A 19687-nucleotide genomic window follows, 5' to 3' on the forward strand; every position below is an offset into this window, starting at 1 on the left:
TTTTTTTGGATACACGTTTGAAAAATCATATGTATGAAGATCTGCACTTAAAAGTGTTGTATTTCCCCCAGGTAATTCACTCACTTACCCATTTCCATTTCTCAATTCTGATTTTTCCTTTCCTCTGGAGGGTACATAGATCCCCTTAAGAATCCTATTAGATTTGGGTATATTAAGACACCAACAAGTTTTTGAAATGCCATTTTCTATGTTTCTAAGTACAAATGAAGAGGAAATTAACATTTAAAATGCACGATCTTATCTTTGGGTCCCAATGGTTTATTACACTCATTTTTATGGCATCAACCCCACTGATGTGGTTTAATCAACAGGGAATTAAATTAAGACTCAAGAAAACATAGGTACTTTTCTTTTGAACTAATACTTATTGAATATAACTAAAGCTGTCCAGAAATGAACTGGGCTTCAGTGTGAGGTGGGGTATTTTTCAAATAGAGAGGTGCAGCAACAGCTGTGTAGAGGGGATTCGTGCATCAAGTAGGGGTTTGGCCTTTAAGGTCCCTTCCAATTCCTGGCATCTGTGACTTATTTTCAGGACCAGTCTAAACAATTAACCTCACTGTGTCTCACTTTCTTTACTGCAGAATCGTACTGATACCTTTTCACCTCAAAGGTGTATTGTGAGGTTTATTGAGATATTTATAAGGCATGTAGCATCCTTCATAAAAGGAGTAATGTAAATGGCAGTTTATTATTACTTAAGGAGAAGGCATGGGAAATTTTAAACACTCACTGTAAATAGTAGGTTCTTTTTTTTCTCCTCCATATCTCCACCTGTTTCCAGAGTCACTCCTTGTGTATGCAAATCAGCATTTTTCTGTGTCATATCTGAGTGCACAGAGTGGATAGCTAGCCAAAATGAGTGTTTAGAATTGGCCGCTTGGGAACCCTCTTGCACTGTTGGTGGGAATGCAAACTGGTGCAGCCGCTCTGAAAAACAGTGTGGAGGTTCCTCAAAAAATTAAAAATAGACCTACCCTATGACCCAGCAATAGCACTGCTAGGAATTTATCCAAGGGATACAGGAGTACTGATGCATAGGGGCACTTGTACCCCAATGTTTATAGCAGCACTCTCAACAATAGCCAAATTATGGAAAGAGCCTAAATGTCCATCAACTGATGAATGGATAAAGAAATTGTGGTTTATATACACAATGGAGTACTACGTGGCAATGGGAAAGAATGAAATATGGCCCTTTGCAGCAACGTGGATGGAACTGGAGAGTGTGATGCTAAGTGAAATAAGTCATACAGAGAAAGACAGATACCATATGGTTTCACTCTTATGTGGATCCTGAGAAACTTAACAGAAACCCATGGGGGAGGGGAAGGAAAAAAAAAGAGGTTAGAGAGGGAGAGAGCCAAAGCATAAGAGACTGTTAAAAACTGAGAACAAACTGAGGGTTGATGGGGGGTGAGAGAGAGGGGTGGGTGGGTGATGGGTATTAAGGAGGGCACCTTTTGGGATGAGCACTGGGTGTTGTATGGAAACCAATTTGACAATAAATTTCCAAAAAAAAAAAAAAAAAAGAATTGGCCGTTTGGACATTTTTGAAAGTTATCTCCATATGCATAGCCCAGGTCGAACTCATGCGAAATAAATAGATTCCTTGCTCTAAAGTGCTTTTGAAACCAAAGGTGCAGTTTCCAACTGCCTCCATGGGGGTGAGAGTAGAGGAAGAGGCTCTTGTGGTGCTATTTTATATCTCCACATGTGATCCGTGTATTTAAAGAGATGTGAACCTAGAAAAAAGGATGCAAGAAAGGTACAATGAACTCCTGTATTCCCTTCATCTAGGTTTGCCGTTGTTATCATCTGGCTGCATTTGTTTTAATGCTCTGTGATTCTCTTAATACAAAAACAATTACAACAATCATAATAGTAAGTAGTAGCGTTATTGAACCATTTGAAAGTAAGTGGCTGACATCACGGCCTTTTTACCCCTAAGTCATTAGTATGTATTTGCTAAGAACTATGGCCTTCCTTGTTATAGCCACACTACAAGCATCAAATACAAGAAACTTAACACAAATACAATACTAACGTATACAAATAGGATAATATAATATAGGGTAATCGTTTTTTAAAAACAAATGCTCTGCAGAGATGACTGAGGCTAGGAGAGTAGGTGTTTGCTGTCCAGAAGGGCTCACTGCAGGTTGTTCTAAACCCGAGGCCTTCCCAGTGACCAGAGGGCATGGCTCTGCCCAAGGCACAGACAGAACCCCCTGGGGGTGCTGTTGCCCCATGGTGTTGTGGACCCTACAGCTTTTTTCACCTGGATGGAAGGAACTCAGAACCAACTTACCCAACTCCCCACTGTCATGGAAGTCACCTGTGCCCAGGTACACCTCATACCCTCTCCTCACAGGAAAAGGCTGAGTCCAGACCAGTTTTATTGCAGAATGCCCCTCAGTTGGGTTTGATCATCTCCTGAACTGCATTTTACTTTTCAAGTCCCTCCATCGTGGTGGGATAGAAAGACTGCCACCGACACCAGATTTGCATGCACCGTAACCGTTCTCTGCATTTGGAGTCCAACCCTGGGAGCGCTGGGTCACTTGTCGAGGCTTGCTTCCAAACTCGGAGGACCATTAGCAAAGTTAGGAGTTGTGCCTAAATCAATTTCCTTTCCCTAAAGTAATTATTTGTTTAGCAAATAAGTTTTGCTACTCTTTACAACGCACGGTGGGTGATTGATGGATTGCTGCACAGTGCAAATAAAAAGGAACTCTTTCTCTAAATTTTTTTACCTGGGAACTAAGGGAAAAAAAAAGAAAAAAGAAAAGACTTTTAAATTGTAAATTCTACAATGTTTGCTAATGAAGGCAGAATGGCTTTCTTTCTTTTTTCTTTTTTTTTTTTTTTTTTTTTTTTTTTTTTTTTTTTTTAGCAAACAATTGCTTTGGGAAGAGAAATGTAAACCCCCCTGGTCAACCCTCATTCTTCTTCCCACAACTTGGTCTGTAATCTTTCAATCTGTTGAGCCTCTCCCTTCCCAAACCACCTGCCAGCAGACAAACTGAGAAAATTAGGGGCTTAGTAGTCAGTTTTTCCAAAAGATAAATTTAGACCAATTAGAAACTGGGCTTTTGTACTGAGTCATTCTCCTTTCTCCTCTACTGGTATTAAAATCACTTTCTTTTAGAAGAGAGTTGTGAAAATGCATGGTCACCTTTTTTGAGGAGGGAGCAAAATATCTATTCATGGCCTCATTTGCCAACTAAATGTTTGATTGCTTTATGCTGGTCCAGTTTTTTCTCTCTATTTATGTGTGTAGTTATTTATTTAATAGTTAGTTAGTTTGTCAGTCAGTTAGTTGATCTGAAATCTAAAGTCAGGAGAGACACTGATTTGGTAAAAAAAAAGAAAAGAAAAGAAAAGAAAAGAAAAGAAAAGAAAAGAAAAGAAAAGAAAAGAAAAGAAAGGAAAATAAAAGAAAAGAAAAGGAAAGAAAAGAGCCTGAGATTGGGAGTCAGAAGTTACACATGGCTTTCAGTCCGGAATCTGTCACTTAAGCCTTAACAAGATCTTAGGATCCTGAGCAGGTATCTTCAACAGCCTCCATTAGCCTCACCTTATGATTTATAAAAATTGAGTAGTAAGTGAGACTCCATCTAAGAGCTGATGGGATGAAATCTTTCTATGGGCTTTTACTTTTTATTCTTTTGCTTTTGCTTTCTATACCACTTTATTCCAACCTGAGGACCTCGATATAAAACTAAACACCGAAGAACTGTTTTCCTTACTATTTCTGACTTACTGTAAATGTACAAGTTCTGCTAGCAGCTCAACACTTAAATTGATTAAATCATCTCTGACACATGGTAGATTTCATGTAATGAAAATACCTGAAACACTTAGTGCAAAATTCTGAGGTGCTCAAAATAAAATGAACATTGGAAAACAAGACTCCAAGATTGTTACTAATGTATTGAAATACTTACATTGCAAATTACCAGTACATTGTTCATTTTGGTTCTAGCCACGTAAGAACAACTGAATCCCTTCCTTAAAGCAAGATGGGTTCATGTCCCACCTCTTTCACGGGGTTTGGCATATAAGGAAGATCCAGGAAATGTTTTTCGATAAAAACCAGTAAATGAAGTGAGAAAACATATTCAACTTTAAAATACCATTAACATGGGTAAATCATCGTGATAGGAAGATGCACTTCTAGATCAACATTCCATTCAGCAAAAGAACAAAAAGGCAGTTTGTTGCAGCACATGAAATGTTCTTTCTAAATGGTTTTCCCATTTTATTTAAAGGCTACATTGGTCTCCCTTGTGGCCATGCTCAGAAATAAGAAAAAAAAAAAACAAACTATGCATTTGCAAAGCAGGAGAGCAATAGAAAAAACTCAAACGAGACTCAAGTACCCAGGAGTAAAGAAGAAAGGAGAATGGGGGTCCCTGTTTCTATTTTTTCCCCATTTCACCAAATAATCCCAAGCTATATCTGTTCCCTGAGCACCAGCAATTTGTGTTTGTGAGGCTGGACCATGAAGGAGAAAGATTGAGTGCAGGACTCACAGGCAACAACTTGAACTGATGGGTCCTCCTCACTATCTTTGTTACCTTGAGACAGTTAATTGCTCTAAGCTTCAGTTTCCTTAACAGAAATAACAAAGATAATAATGCTCACTTCACAGGATTGAGGATTAACAAATACGCAAGCCCATGTGCTCAGTTTTCTTCCATTTGGCGTAAGCACGAGTGGCTCAGGACTCGTGATTCTGGAAGTGAAGAGAGTTAAGTGGATCGTTACTGGCATTTGAGAGCCTTCAACCACACTGATTGGTTTGGAAAAAAGCAAGAGCCCAGAAAGGCTACCATGCTGAAAATTTCAATTATTACGTAAAAAAAAAAAACAAACAAACAAAAAAAAAAAAATTAACAATGAGCAGTGACTCTTGTTATGGTTCTACAGACCCTAACCACCATCATCCCCCAACTGCATACACCCATTTGGCTCCAAAGAGCCACTTAGTTACAATGTTACTGTACCTCAGAACCCAACCTATCCAAGGTATTAATTAGAGGGACATTTTAACATCTGAGCCACAAAACCGCGGTTTGGGTGGAGTGGGTAGATAACTAAATAAGTAAAATAAGAAAATGAAAGCAATATATCAAGTCCAGAGGTAGCTGGCATCCGTGACAGTGCATAGCAAAATTTCCATCTGAATACTGATAACACTTAATATTTCCTATTGATTACGTGAAGTTGACAAATCCTAAAGGCACAGAACTGTGCAATAAAAAAAAAAAAGTCAATTTTCCAATGTGATGAGAGTCCTTGAGTGAGAGCCAACGTTATGCAGTGTAGCAATCACACGGTAATGTTAAGGGAAATAAGATGGAGGTTTTATATAGCTGTTTGCTTCGCCCCAGTAAAGTATGTCTGTTAGAAAATGGTGCAGCTCAGTAGATTTGTACTTATGGAGAATCAAACCTTCTCCATCAAGTTAGTTGGCTGTATATACTTTGCTGCAATTATCAATGGTGGATTTTAAAGGCATTTTTTTCTGGTTTTATTATCATAATCTCTAAAAACTCTATGCTATTTCTTTTTTTAATCAAGAGAGGGTTTTCCAATTCAATCTTCCATCATATTAGAAAGAGGATGTGATGAGCCATTTATAAATAGTTTATATGGTAGGGACTGGAAAATTATACTGAAAGCCCAGCTAATTAGCTGGTAAACAGTATGCTATACATAAATACTTGATGAAAGGCTTATAGAGATTTACCGCCCCAAGAGATTCTAGTATTCTATTGTTGTTTATTTGTTTGTTTTTTTAAGCAAGCAAGCATTATCCATGTCATTGCACACCTTTGGAAACGTCAAGCAACATTGGTTTACAAAAGCTTTATAGTTACAGACTTGATTTGTTAAAGGTTTGTGGTGTTGGCCAAACACTGGAGAAGACAACTGCTTTCTAAGTAAATTCAAAATTTGCTTGGGAAATTGTGTTTCCAAACTACACATGCATACCCACAAAAGGAAAATGCAGTATAATCTACCACAGAAAAGGGAATGACAAATGAGAAGTCAACCGTGTAACCTTTTGGAAGGTGGCCTCTTGATACATTTTGGGAATGATATGAGTTTGACTGTAAATGGCAATAAACAAGTCCTCTTTAGACAGAACAGTCTGTTGCATGATGGGATTGTCATTTTCTAGGCCTCATTCGTCTACAAGAGCTCATCAAAGCTCCCTCCAGATATAACATTAAAATCAAAATCCGCCAGCTGCCCTCTGGGAATAAAGATGCCAAGCCTTTACTCAAGGAGATGAAGAAGGGCAAGGAGTTCTATGTGATATTTGATTGTTCACATGGGACAGCTGCTGAAATCCTTAAGCAGGTAAGAGGGTGCAGGGAGGAGGTGAGGTGGGGGGGGGGGGATAAGTTCGTTTCTTTTTCTCAAAAATGCCATCTGGTTTCACTGAGTGCACCATGATAAAGCTGCAGCAGTCCAGTTTAGGCTGAGGACTGCAGCTTTCAGAATGCTTTTAAGGAGTCACAGGGCTCGGGGAATTTAATGAAGCCACTTGCTGTATGTAGCTGTAGATAGTGGGGGGGGGGGGGGGGGGGCGTGTCTTAGGCATTGGGAGGTACGTCGATAACGTCAACAGAGGTTGACAGGAGAAAGATGTCATTTCAAGGTGATTAAGCATCTCATCTTTCAAATCTCTTGAAAAGACTGAGCAGATTTCATTTACACAGCGCCTGACTTGTCCTAAAGACATCTTCCTCATGGCAAGACCTCTTTTGTCAAACACGCAGGATTCCAAGCATGGTGAAAAGGGGGCACAGGGACAATGAAAGAAGAGATGCTTCTCTCTTCTAACTTGTCATAGACAATGAGCTGCCATGCATTAATCTTTATGAATGATGTGAATAGAAACACTTGATAAATTGCGAGATCGTATGTAAGTGAAAGGTATTAGTAATGTTAGGAATAATGATAACAGCAGAGTAATCATTTCTAGCACTTCAGGATATAGCCCTGATCTTATGCCCGTGAAAGAAAATTCAGAATTGGAAAAAAAGATAGAGCATAGACCAGCGTCCTTCACCCAGAGTGATTTTGGACACTTGAGGAATTTTGGTAATGTCTGGAGACATGTTTGGTTGTCATATTGGGGACAGTGGCACTCTACTGGCAACTAGTAATTAGAAGCCAAGGAAGCTGCTAAATATCCTATCAGGCACAGGACATCCCCCACAACAAAGATTTATGTACCCTAAAATGCCAGTAGTGCTGAGGTTGAGAAACTCTGGCATAGACGAAGACAATGGAAAAGGCTAGCCAGATGTTTAAAATAGAAGCATTAATAAAAGATCAAGGGATGAATTTGGAGGAACATGGAAAAAAAAATAGCCAGGTTATATTTATGTGGCCTTAATGGGTGTCTCTTTTTATTGAATATAAGTGGTTATTGTAGCATAAGGCAATGTTCTTGTCTGAAATGACACAAGCTGTTATTGTACTCTCTAGTTTAAAAGGTTTGGGATGTGCTATGTGGTTCACTGGCAATGGGCACTGATCTTTTAAGCACACCAGTCCCTCCGTACAAACGCAGAACTGCAGATTTCCGAATCACTTGGGAGAGCTCTTAGAGCAGCCTATCCACCTGACTCTCCAGGGCTGGATCTCATACCTGAAGCCGTGGAGTTCAGAGTTGAGGTTTTAATTTCACCTGAAAGTAGACAATCAGGAAAGTTGACTACATGTTTCTATTATCTCCTGGATGATTACACTAAAAATCTATATCGAGTCAGAGAACATATTTAAAGTTGCAGTTGAAAACAATCTTAGACATCATCAAGGCCAATTCTTTCACTTTAGAGGAGGCGAAATGACTTTCCCACAGTTACAGAGCCAGGATCTGGGACTCAGCCTCCTCTATCCCATCCTGAACCTTCTCCTCTATGAAATGTTGCTTCTCTAGTTAGGGGAAGAGTAAGTGTTACCTACTTCTAGACTACAGTTGTGTTAACAAACCTTTAGATACTATAATCGTCTCTCAGTAAAGAAAGCAAGCATATTGTAGTGATGTCACAAGCTAACTTCAAAGGTAAATAAATACAATCAGCAGCGTTTTATCTTGAGGCTTCATTTGAGAATTTCAGTGCAGTTCATTAAAGTGTGTAATGGGGTGTGAACCAGAACTGAGAAAAACACCCAGATTCTATGCGTAGCCCTCAAAATACAAAAAAGCATCCCCTCCAGGAGTCTGTTATAACAGAGACTGGGGACTTCTGTTACATTTAAGACAATGATTTGCTGATGAGACTTCTCTTGGTGAGATATCCATTTGGCTCACATACCTGGCTACATCTCTCCCAAAGTACAGGCTTGGAACGAGCAAGCCTGGGAAAGAGTTTCTCCTCTATTTCAATAAATATGGATTTGATGTCCCACTGATGCAAGTGGCTCTTTCCTGATAGCATAGAGATTACTTCATTCAAAGACCAATTTTTTGGAACAACAAACCAAAAAAACCTTCTAAGTGAAGCCCTCCCAAGAAATGTCAGCCGGGCTAAGAGGGAGTGGGATTAGTTCAGTTTTGCGCTAGCCATTGACGTAAACCCTTTCCTCCATCCTGTGCCCTATTATGTTTTATCTTGTATTCACTCTCCTCATCATGTGAGTGGTAGGATTGCTGTGAGGCTTTGGGGGAAGTATGTTCATCCACTTTTTGTTGCAGACTAATGAGTTACAAATGTTTGGAAGTGGGGAGAGCCTTTGCAGAAGTTCTAGCATAAAATCCCTACCTTACTGTGTGTGAAAATACGTTCACTCTTTGTGAAATCACAGCAGAGGCTCCAGGTTGGTTTAATCCGGACCTCTGAGAAGCTATATGGTTGGAAAGTGATACTGAGGACCGTAGGACTTGCTATTCTGGTTAAAATGAGGCCCAAGGGCTCTGTGTGACCCAGTTTGACTTGCTCCATTAGCTTTGGACAACAACCTGTGGAAACAAAGACAGAGACCTTCCCTGTAACTGTCTGCCCAGTGTGCCTCTAGGGACGCTGGAGAGTAAAGGAGTTCAAGGCCCTAATTCCAGCCACTAGTCAATCAATCTCTTCCAATCTCTTCCTGAGGTGCCATGATGATTCCTGGCATCCGATATTCTGTCTAATGCAGACAACCCCTGGGGTAAATTTGGTATTCTCAGGTAAGAGCTGAGGAAACTGAAACTCAGATAGGTTAAGTGCCCCAACAAAGTCACTCTCGGAGTAACCGGGCTGCCACATGGTCTCCAGACCACCTGTTTTTGGAGCCTGTGTGCCCACTTTACCATGAAGGGCCCCCATTCAGAATGGGTAAGCCATTCCATTTTGAAGTAGGCTTCCAGAATGTCTGAAAGAAACACAACCACTTGCTGCCGGTCTCTTTTAGATAAAATTAATATTAATAGCTCCCAATTTTTGGTGACTAAAATCATTGCTGATAAAATTTTCTCTGCCAGGTCAACTTGGCTTTCTTCTCAAGCACATTTCCCATTATTTCCTTGCATTTCCCTGCACCTTCATCATATTTTACGACTTTGTAATGATTCTTCAGAAAAAAAGAAATCAAAGCATTTTAAAGAAGATATCTGACATTTATCTAAAAGTAAAAATTGGGGGAAAAAGGCTATAGTTATTCTTGGGCATGCTAATCACTCCGGTAAGGTAATTATTTCTATTCATATTGAACAAGTGCTATATGATGAGAATCTGAAAAGTTATTTCCTAAAAATTAGTTAGAAATTCAAATGTCAAGACTTGATTAGGTTACAGAGGAACAGGGCTTTTGTATGAATGAAATGTGTTCATGAATTTCTGTAGTCTGAGAGTGCCCCCAGCAACCAGCAGGATATGCATAGCACCCATCCCATCACTCAGCGTCCTCTTCTCTCCCTGTCTATCCACCACCTCCCAGTGGGCGTTCTGCTGCTTGGCAAGGATGCTACTGTCTCCCAGCCTGTCTCCAGCGTGGACACCCCAAATCCTCAGCACTTCCCCCAATTCCTACTCTCTTCCCACTGACTCTTCACTGCCTGCCCTGCCTGCACCCTTACTGATTCCTACTGAGGCTGATTCTACCAAGAGAGTGGCTGATGGGAGACGAATTTAAAGATGAGGAATGAAGTGAGAACACTCTGCACTGGAACTCCTAACACACGTCCAGCACCATGCTGGTTGATAAACAACTGTCTCCTTTACTCTACCCAATAACTCTTGGTATAATTGGTATTATCCTTTTGCACACAAAAATTGAAGCTCAGAGATAGTAATAATTTCATCCACCATGTACTGAACATGCTCATAATGCAAACATCTGGGCATCGACTCGTTTGTGGTCCATATTCCCTACAGTACTATAACCTCCAGGAGGATAGAAACCTCCTTTGTCTTGTTCTCCTAAATCCCCAGCATGTACTACATTACTTGACACACAGTGGGTGCTCAACACTGCTCTGCTGAATGAATAAAGAAATGGATAAATGAACGATCCAAGAACTGTACTAGAAGCTCTTGATAAAAGCAGTCTCCTAAATCACCTCCCTCCAGCTCACTCAGTGTGCTGTACTCTCAACTCTGCCAAGCACATTTGAGCAAGTCGCCCCTCTATGCCTCAGTTTCCTCAAAGGAAGGTTTTATTCAATGTCTGAAGCCCTATATTATTAAGAACTGTAATGCATTTCAGCCTATGATTCCACTTCCTGAAATACATTTACCTCTTTGGAGAGCTGCACAGACACTTTCAAATCCTGTAATAGGATTGAGAAAGCAAGTCACAATTTCAAGCACAGTAGCCGGAATCCTAACGGTTCCCTGACGGAAAGGGAGGGGACACCGTGATGCTCCGTCCAGCAGGGAAGCTGCATCAGGGCTGGGCCGAGTCCCTGAGCTGGACAGCGGCCAGTAGGTGAACATGAACATGCTGTTTCCCTCTCAGGAAACCTGCTTTCTTGTTTCCATGAACAAGTGCTTCAGAAGAGAGACTTCTCATCCCCCTCACAACACTTAGAGCAATGAGCATTAAGCTATAATTGAGCCATTAGTCTCCATAAAACATTTTAGAACCAAAATATTTCGTGGAATTATATCACATTTTCTCCTGTCAACATTTGTGCTCTCTTGTTTTTATTTTTTTCCTTTCTGTCAATTAACATAAAAACAAGGCCAGGGAGAAAATGTAGTTTTAATACCCTGCTTCCTTCTCCTTGGAAGTGGAGCGGTAATGCTGATTAGTTAAATAATTTTGCGCATTGGTTCTTTCCTCGTAGATGTTGTATCTATTGCCTATGAGCAGGACAAACAGAGATGGTTAGAAAGAGTTCATTTCATATTTCCACAGGACAGAAGCACAATCAGTTTTTATCTCTCAACACAGAAAACTGCCAGCCAAGCAGTACATCTGCGATGTGCCAAGAGGTCACAAACCCGTGTTTGGAACCTGCACCCACTAAGTCAGATACACAACCCCATCATGTTTAATCATAATCATAAAGACCTTGGGAGCTGCTCTTATAGGACTTCCCGTGTGCCAGGAACTGTGCTAAGCGAATGAAATGCATCAATCGTTTTCCTGAGAAAATTCTGTATACAAGAAACTGACAGAGCTCGGAGAGATTCTGTAACTTGCCCAAGGTCACAGAGCCAGCAGTGGCTAGACTGGGATTTGAAACTTACCTCAGGATTTAAAAGAGGGGCAAAAAAAGCATCTCATTCTGATACTGTTATGTACACCCAGATACCAACTGATTCTCCTCGCAATAGAACGTGGAACACGTGTTGTTAAGCTTTATACTCCTTTAATTCAGTTGTTTATCAAACATCCACTCATTTGTCCAGTTTACATAAGTCCTCAAGAAATGCTGATTGTATTGAAGCCAAGGAGAGAATGTGGTAGGAGCACAGTAGAGAAATTCACTCTTTAGTCGAACACCTATTTGTTGAGTACTTGTTGAAGGTGAGAACGATACAACAGTAAAAACAACACCAAGGAAAACATACATCTCTGCCCCCTTAATCAAAAGAGACCTTGAAATGAAAGGCACAGAGTGTAGCCATCCAATGCCCATGGACTGGTGAAAGACTGGAAAACTCATTTCTATCTATGACTAGAGTCTTAGACTGACGGTCAGTAGATCCAGTTGCAAATTCTGCTCTTGCCCTAATAGAATAAAATAATTGCCACTCACTGGGCACTCACTTTGTGCCAGACTATGCTATGCATTTGACTAGAATGGTATCTTTTTATCCTCTCAAAATATCTCATGTTACAGATGAGAAAAATGAGGTCCCATGTCATACACCCAATGGTAAGCCCGGAATTTCAGACCAGGGTTTAACATGCCTATGACCTGAGTTTCTCAGACCGTTTAGGTATGCTATTTTGGAAAGTCTGTTGGTTCTTCTTAAATGCAGTCACTTCATCTGTCAAATAGGATTGTTGGATTCTAATCTTGCCAAGGTTCTCTGCAGCTCTGAGCCTCCATGCATACAAGTGATCAAGAATCTTCTTCCCAGTGTTAGACATAAAGAATTTGTGCATTGCTTTGTACATAGTAGGCTTTCAAAGAAATGGGGAAATACTTAAGCTGTTTATTTTTAAGTTCCTAAAGTCATTTGGTAGTCTTTGAGACCGTTAATTGATGGGAAGTTCATTACTTTGGCTAAATCTCGATGATGTAATAATGACGATTCTCAATTTATACTAACTGATGATAATTTGTAGTATATTATATAATTATTTTGGCAGCACATTCTCATCTTAATTATTTCTCTCAGGTTGATATTAAAATCTATTTACATTTCCTGAGCATAGAGTTAGTTTTGTTTGTTAGGAGCAGCTCATAGATATGAGTGTGTTATTCAATACACATAAGAATTAATTGATCTCTATGGGTAACTAACAATGTAGTGAGGGGACCTGTCATTTGTCCAGATTCTTAGTGTACAGGATGCCCATTTGCATATTCACAAAAATCTCCAAAGAGTAGATTTGGAAAAGGATATAGATTTATTTCGATCTGAATTGGGAGGTAATCAAAATCACACGTATGCCTCAGAAATGCTCTAATCCTTAATTCCAGCTACATCAGAATTTGGCTGTATAGGTGACAAGGGAAATTATCCTTGCAATAGAAGTGGGGATAATTTAGAAGGAATCATGGAAATAACTTGAAGATGTGCACATCAAAGCATGTGTTCAGCCTTTAGCAGGGTTGGTGAACCTCAGCTTTATTCAAAATTTTGGGTATGCTCATTCTCCTCAGTGTCCCTTTTTCAGGGGAAAGGATCCATAGCTTCTTTCAGATTTCCTAAGGAAGCCTAAAGACTGAAGCAGGTTAAAAAAAATCACGTTGCTATGTTTATTTACCACCTCAGCTTCTGTAACCCTTCATAAATGCAAGATTTTACCAAAAGAATCCTTCCACCCTACTTCCCCGATGACTGTTAGCCAAATCCTTTCTGTCATAAGGGTGACTCTGTAGGAAGTAAATCCCACCATTATTTGGCTAGCATGTATTAGATGCTTTGTACGTGCTAAAGACTTTGCCAAGATAGAGGCGGAGTAAAATTCGATGAAAAACTCCAGGGTATTGAATGAGGTCATGTAGCAGAGGATCTCATGGCTCGTTCTTTGCTATATCTGTAAAATTTAGGAATGTCTTGTACATATCTCACATTGTTTTGAGAGACGTTAAATTTGACAATGCCCGTAAGGCATCAAGCCCACCACTGTTGCATGAAATATCCTACATGTGAGAGATTACCATCATCAACACCATGAGTGGTATCGTGCCTAGGCAAAACTGTAAGAGTGATACAGTGCTTCCCACTGCTAACTCTGTCACTGCATCACCTCCCACATATACTATGGCACAACGGTGGTCCCCAAACCTTCTCTCAGCCTGACTTCCCAAGTATCCCTATCGTATCTTGCCCCATGTCATGAAATCTCCACACCTAACTCAGCGCACTGCATCTTCCTCCTCTCCTTTGCTCCAGCCAACCACGTTCTCCTCCTGCTCCTGTCTTGGTGACTAGAAATACCATCCAATTACTCAACACAGAAACTAGGAATTCACTTGACTCTACCTCACCCTTCCCACTTATGAACTACCAAATTTTGTAGCTACTGCTTTCTGAATATGTTTCAGGTTCGACCTCCTTTCTCCATCTCTATCATCATCTTCCTGCTATATTAGAACATTCGATCTCTCTGTCGCAAGCCCCCATTTTTTCCTCCATCCAGCATCCATGTGGCCTCAAAAACTGTACATTCCAAATAAAATATGTGACACTTCTCTTCTAGTATGAAACTCCTGAGTGCCCTATCCCCACTTCCACATTGCCTGAAATACAAAAGACACATTGTTTAGTGTGTCATGCAAAGTTCTCCACACCTTGTACCCACTGCCATTGTACCATCTAGTATGTAAATATATCTATAATAATGTCTATTACACAATTTAAAAAAAAGTTTATAGGGCGCCTGGGTGGCTCAGTCGGCTAAGCATCCAACACTTGATTTTGGCTCAGGTCATGATCTAACGAGAGTTCATGGGTTTGAGTCCCACATCAGGCTCTATGCTGATAGCACGGAGCCTGCTTGAGATTTCTCTCATTCCCTCTCTCTCTGTCCCTCCCCAGTTCATACACACTTCGTGTGCTCTCCCTCTCTAAAAATAAATAAATAAACTTTTGTTTTAAAGTTACAATTTTTTTGCAAACTGCCCTTTCTTGATGAAAGTACACTCCATTTAGGAGATTAAAGGTCTTCCCAAACATTACCAAAGGGATTCAAAATTAGGATCTAATTAATTCTAATATCTAAGAGATGTTGTAATAAAAATAACAACGTAGGTCTGAAATCCTGATAGAAGGAGGAAGGGTGAGTGAGGGTCCTCATGGTGCCTGCAACAGCATCCAAGGCACAACCTTGTACAGCTAGGTCCAACTCTCCGGACAGGAGGGTCCCTCAAAAATATATGGGTAGCTTATCAAGCTCTCTTGGCTTGCTGGATTCATTCCTTATATTAAAGCATCAACTCCTGTGGTTCTAACTCTTCTCTCACCAATCATATGCTTTTATTTGTGTTCTCAAAGTCCAGAAGAACTTTGTGCAAATTATTGACTTTCCTGCTACATACATCTCCTATTATCAATTAATAAATTAATATAACACAAAGAGCCCAGGCTTAATATCTAGCCTGGGTTCAACAGCATAGTTATATGCTCTTTCAAATGTATAAACTGAGGATAACACTTTCTCCCCAATAGTACATAAAAAAACAAAAACAAAACAAAACAAAAAAGTATGACAGCAGTGGGTATGTCGTGGCACTTAGAAAACAGTTGCAATGATCATTGTTGTTATAGCCTAAAACTACGTTTGGTTAATATAAATAGGTGATTCTCAGTTCTGGCTGAATGTAAATATTACCTGGGGAGCTTTGAACAGTTACCAATGCCTAGAACATACCCCAGACCAAATAAATCAGAATATTTAGAGAATGGATACAGGTATTGGTGTTTTTTAAAAGTTCTTTAGAGATGCTAATACACTGACAAATACTCATATAAATAATTATTTTCTAAGCCTGGTAGCTATTAAATACATTGGCAAAATAAAAAGCCATAAAAGCTGAAGAACAGGACCCAGACTCACGATGACTTCACTAGTCTATGGATAACTCATGGGACCACAAGACCACCAATTATTGGCTGCATGCCCATATTTCCCTCAAAATGTTATCTGCAGAGTAATTGGAGGTATAGTTTTTATTGCCACCATTATTGCAAGATTACAATGTGTTCAACATATTTATTCTCTGTTAACTTTCCAGATTTGTTCAGTACTTTGTCTAGATTTGTTCAGTACTTTTAGATTTTCTCAGTACTTTGCTGTTCAAACTTTTCTTCATTGTGTTCTTTTTTTTTTTTTTTTTTTTTTTTCCACATCATTTTCCCACCAGTTTTCCCTGGATGATACTGACAGTTTATTCTTTGGGTTCATGTAATCCTCCAAAATCTTGACTCTCTCCTATTTGCCAACTTGCCTATTTCATTCTGCCAGGGGAAATCTTTTTTCCTGCTCTGTTGTCAGCAGTCAGTATCCCTTAAATAGCATAATCTCTGCTGTTGTGCACCTGAGTGATGCAATCTGGCTCTTCTGGTAGGATTATCGGAAGCTAAACTACCTCATTGTTTTCCACTCCATTTATTAATATCTGTTAGCATCAGCTTCCCTTCTTGTCCTAACCATACTTCTAGAGAGAGAAGCTTATAAACAAATTACAACTGAAAGATATTCCCAAACAGCATGACCATTTCATTCACCAACATTTTGTGGAATATCCTTCCTTTTCTTTCATTTCTCTTCGGGGCAGGAGGAAGATGCCTGGGTTTATAAGTGGCATAGCACCATCTTCCAACAGATGGAAAAGCCGTAGACTCTCTTTGTAGATGGCTGGTATCTGTGCACAGACACAGAGTTAGCAGGTGCACATGAATGGAAGGACACAGAAAGAAGTTTTCAACTTCAGGGGTACTTGGGTGGCTCAGTCGGTTAAGGGGCCGACTCTTGGTTTCAGCTCAGGTCATGATCTCACGGTTCATGAGTTTGAGCCCCACATTGGTCTCTGTGCTGACAGTATGGAACCTCCTTAGGATTCTCTCTCTCTTTCTCTCTTCCCCTCCCCCACTTGCACTGTGTCTCGTCTCTTTCAAAATAAATAAACTTAAAATTTTTTTTTTAATTTAAAAATAAAAATAAATAAAAATAATGTTTTAAACTTCAAACATTATTCCCCTTGACACGTGCACTTGCTATTAATATACCAAAATTGTTCGGTCTCAGGTGCCATGATCACGGAAAGATGGGCAAATGAGGTACATTGGTTTCCTTTTGGTGCTGTAACAAATTTTTACAAATGTAGTGGCTTAAAACAACATGAATTTATTGACTTATAGTTGTGGAGGTCACAAGTGTAAAGTCAATATGACTTTACAAGTTGACAAGGCTGCATTCCTTTTGAAGGCTTTGTGGGGGGATCCAATTCCTTGCCTTTTCTAGCTGCTAAAAGCTGTCCTCATTCCTTGGCTTATGGCCCCACATCTATTGCCTTCCCCCCCCCCCCCCCCCCGGCTTTCATTTCCACATCACCTTGTCTGCCTTCTGACCTTCTGCTTCCATCTTATAAGGACCCTGGTGATTATATTGGGCCCACCTGGATAAGGCAGAATAATCCCCCCAGAGTCACCCCCCCAAAATTAAAATCCTTAAATTAATCGTGATGGCAAAATCCTTTTACTCTATGTATAGTAACATATTAACAGATTCTAGAAATTAGGATATGGACATTTTTATGGGGTCATTATTTAGCCTACTCCAAAGGAGTGGGGATCCAATGCTACGTTCTATGCATTCCACTGTTGCCTTTGTATAGATTATGATCATTTAATCTGGCATGAGTATCTTTTTTTTAAAAAAAGCAATAAAGACTGATCTCAAGGCCTACTTATACCTAAATTGTTCTACTGAAGGTCAACATTAAAAAGTGCGTTGTTGAAGAAGCAACTTCTCCAAAGACAGTGTAGCTGCAGCCTAAAGTATGACACTTGGTAGGTGAGAAAGCACTATACCCTAGCACTCAAACATTTTTCTAAAAATCACTGCTCTGAAACTTGATATCATTCAATGGATTTCCTGAAGATTATTCTTACACTGAAATAACTTACTTCTATCTTGTGGTAAAACCATTATTTTAGCCACATTGCACGTCATACATTTGGAAGTTGTTCACTTGAAATTATTGACTAAAAACCTAGTCTGATGATTGAGAATTTATCCTGATATTGAGAAGGCTATAAAAGCAGCAATACACTTCAGGTTAGTCAATATAAACTTCGAAGACACCTATTTTTCAATGAAAAGAAGCAGTAATAAAAACCCTTATAAATATTACAGGAATACCTCAAAATCACATAGGAGCACTCCAGGTTTCATTTTAAGTTTCTGCTACTATGATAGCAGTGTTATGCCAATTATTTGTGACATATGGCTTGCCCTTAGCAATGGATGCTGAGAATTTGTAGAGAATTTTTTGTTACTGCCTCTATAGCACTGCATTGCCTTCTAGAAAGTGATCAGGCTCAAATAGGGTGCAGACTTCTGGAGATACCAGGAAATGTTATCAGAAGACTTCTACCCAGAGACTTTCCAGGTATCTCATAGGCCAACTGTGTCACTAAACACAGGAGTTAGAGCCCACAAGCTGTCTTGGTTATCTTCCTCGATACTTGAATGAGGGCTCTTCAGACAAACTAAAATGTGATCTTTGTGCAGCTTGGGCTGCATTTGATAACCCATCTAATTCCAAGAGATAGTCTTTGCTGAGAATAGAAAAGGAAAGTCCATGCTACTGTGAACAAGGTCATAAGTGTCCTATTGTAAAAATTCCAGAGAGTGGATGGGCGGAGGTGAGGCCACCATTGTTAATGAGCAGTAACTGCCCCAGGGTATTTTGATAATGGTGGGACCATTAGAATTGTCCTTTTGAGAGTCAACTGTCAATGAGTTCTTTTCTATCTTCATGATTCATTTTAACTACCAAAGGAAAAAAAAAAACAGTAATTATTGTCTAGCCACTGAAACAACAGAATAGTATGTGGCATTTCCATGATATCCTAATCAAGAGAATCTCTTCAAATAGGTATCAGCCACCCTTCCTCTTGCTGGTTTAAGGATTATGTTTTCTAGGTAGCATGGAATATCAAATGTATTCAGAGTATCAAGATTTTTAGTCTTTTGGTAGTCTTCTCTGTATTAGGGTTCTCCAGAGAAACCGAACCAATGAGAGAGATATGAAGAGACTTATTGCAGAATTGGTTCACATGACTCTGGAGGCTGAGAAGGCCTACAATCTACCATCCACAAGGTGGAGAGCCAGGAAAGCCATGGTGTTAAGTCCTGTTTGAGTCTGAAGGCCTGAGAACCAGAAAGGCTGGTGGTGAAAATCTTAGTCCAAGGCCAGGAGAAAACCAAAGTTCCAGCTCAGGTAGTCAGGCAGGAGGTAAAAGGACATATTCTCCTCCTTCTGCAGTTCTGTTCCATCCAGGTTCTCGTGGACTGGATGATGCCCACCATATTGTGGGGAGGGGAACATCTGCTTTACTGAGTCACCATTTCAACAGCTTATCTCATCTGGAAACACCTTCACAGACACTCCCAGAGATAATGTTTAATCTGGGCATCCACTGGCCCAGTCAGGTTGACACATAAAATTAACCATCATAGTCTCTCTTGAGCTCTTATAATTGAGCTCTTATTATTAACAACAAATAGTACTTTGGGGGGCCTTTTTTGCTACTCTAACCCAACTCAGCTACCTCAGACCCAAACAGTTCATCCCTCTTCATGAGAAAAAAATCTTTTAGCTTCTCCCAACCATGATTATTTATTATGCACTATAGTTCTATTACACAAGGAATTAAAGCAGCCTAGAAAGTACATTTGAAACAAAGTGATAAATACATTTTAAAGGGGAGAGGAGTTGGAACAAAGAGGAATATTAGATAAGAAAAACAAAGCTGAATGGCATGAGCACACATAGAATATATACTTTGTGTTCCTACTAGTTGCT

General features: G+C 39.8%; 1 protein-coding gene across 7 annotated transcripts in view; it reads left to right on the forward strand.

Moving 5' to 3' along the window:
• GRIK1 (glutamate ionotropic receptor kainate type subunit 1) overlaps window positions 1-19687 on the forward strand; it is a 370160-nt gene that overhangs the window by 238595 nt on the left and 111878 nt on the right. For all 7 annotated transcript variants that reach the window (XM_019467826.2, XM_019467828.2, XM_019467827.2 and 4 more), the window contains exon 4: window positions 6215-6396. In XM_019467826.2, coding sequence (XP_019323371.1) covers window positions 6215-6396 — 182 coding nt within the window. The remainder of the gene's footprint in view (window positions 1-6214; window positions 6397-19687) is intronic.

Source organism: Panthera pardus, unplaced genomic scaffold (genome assembly GCF_024362965.1).
Source record: "Panthera pardus isolate Hobbes unplaced genomic scaffold, ASM2436296v1 HiC_scaffold_16, whole genome shotgun sequence".
In the NCBI taxonomy this organism is placed as follows: domain Eukaryota; kingdom Metazoa; phylum Chordata; class Mammalia; order Carnivora; family Felidae; genus Panthera; species Panthera pardus.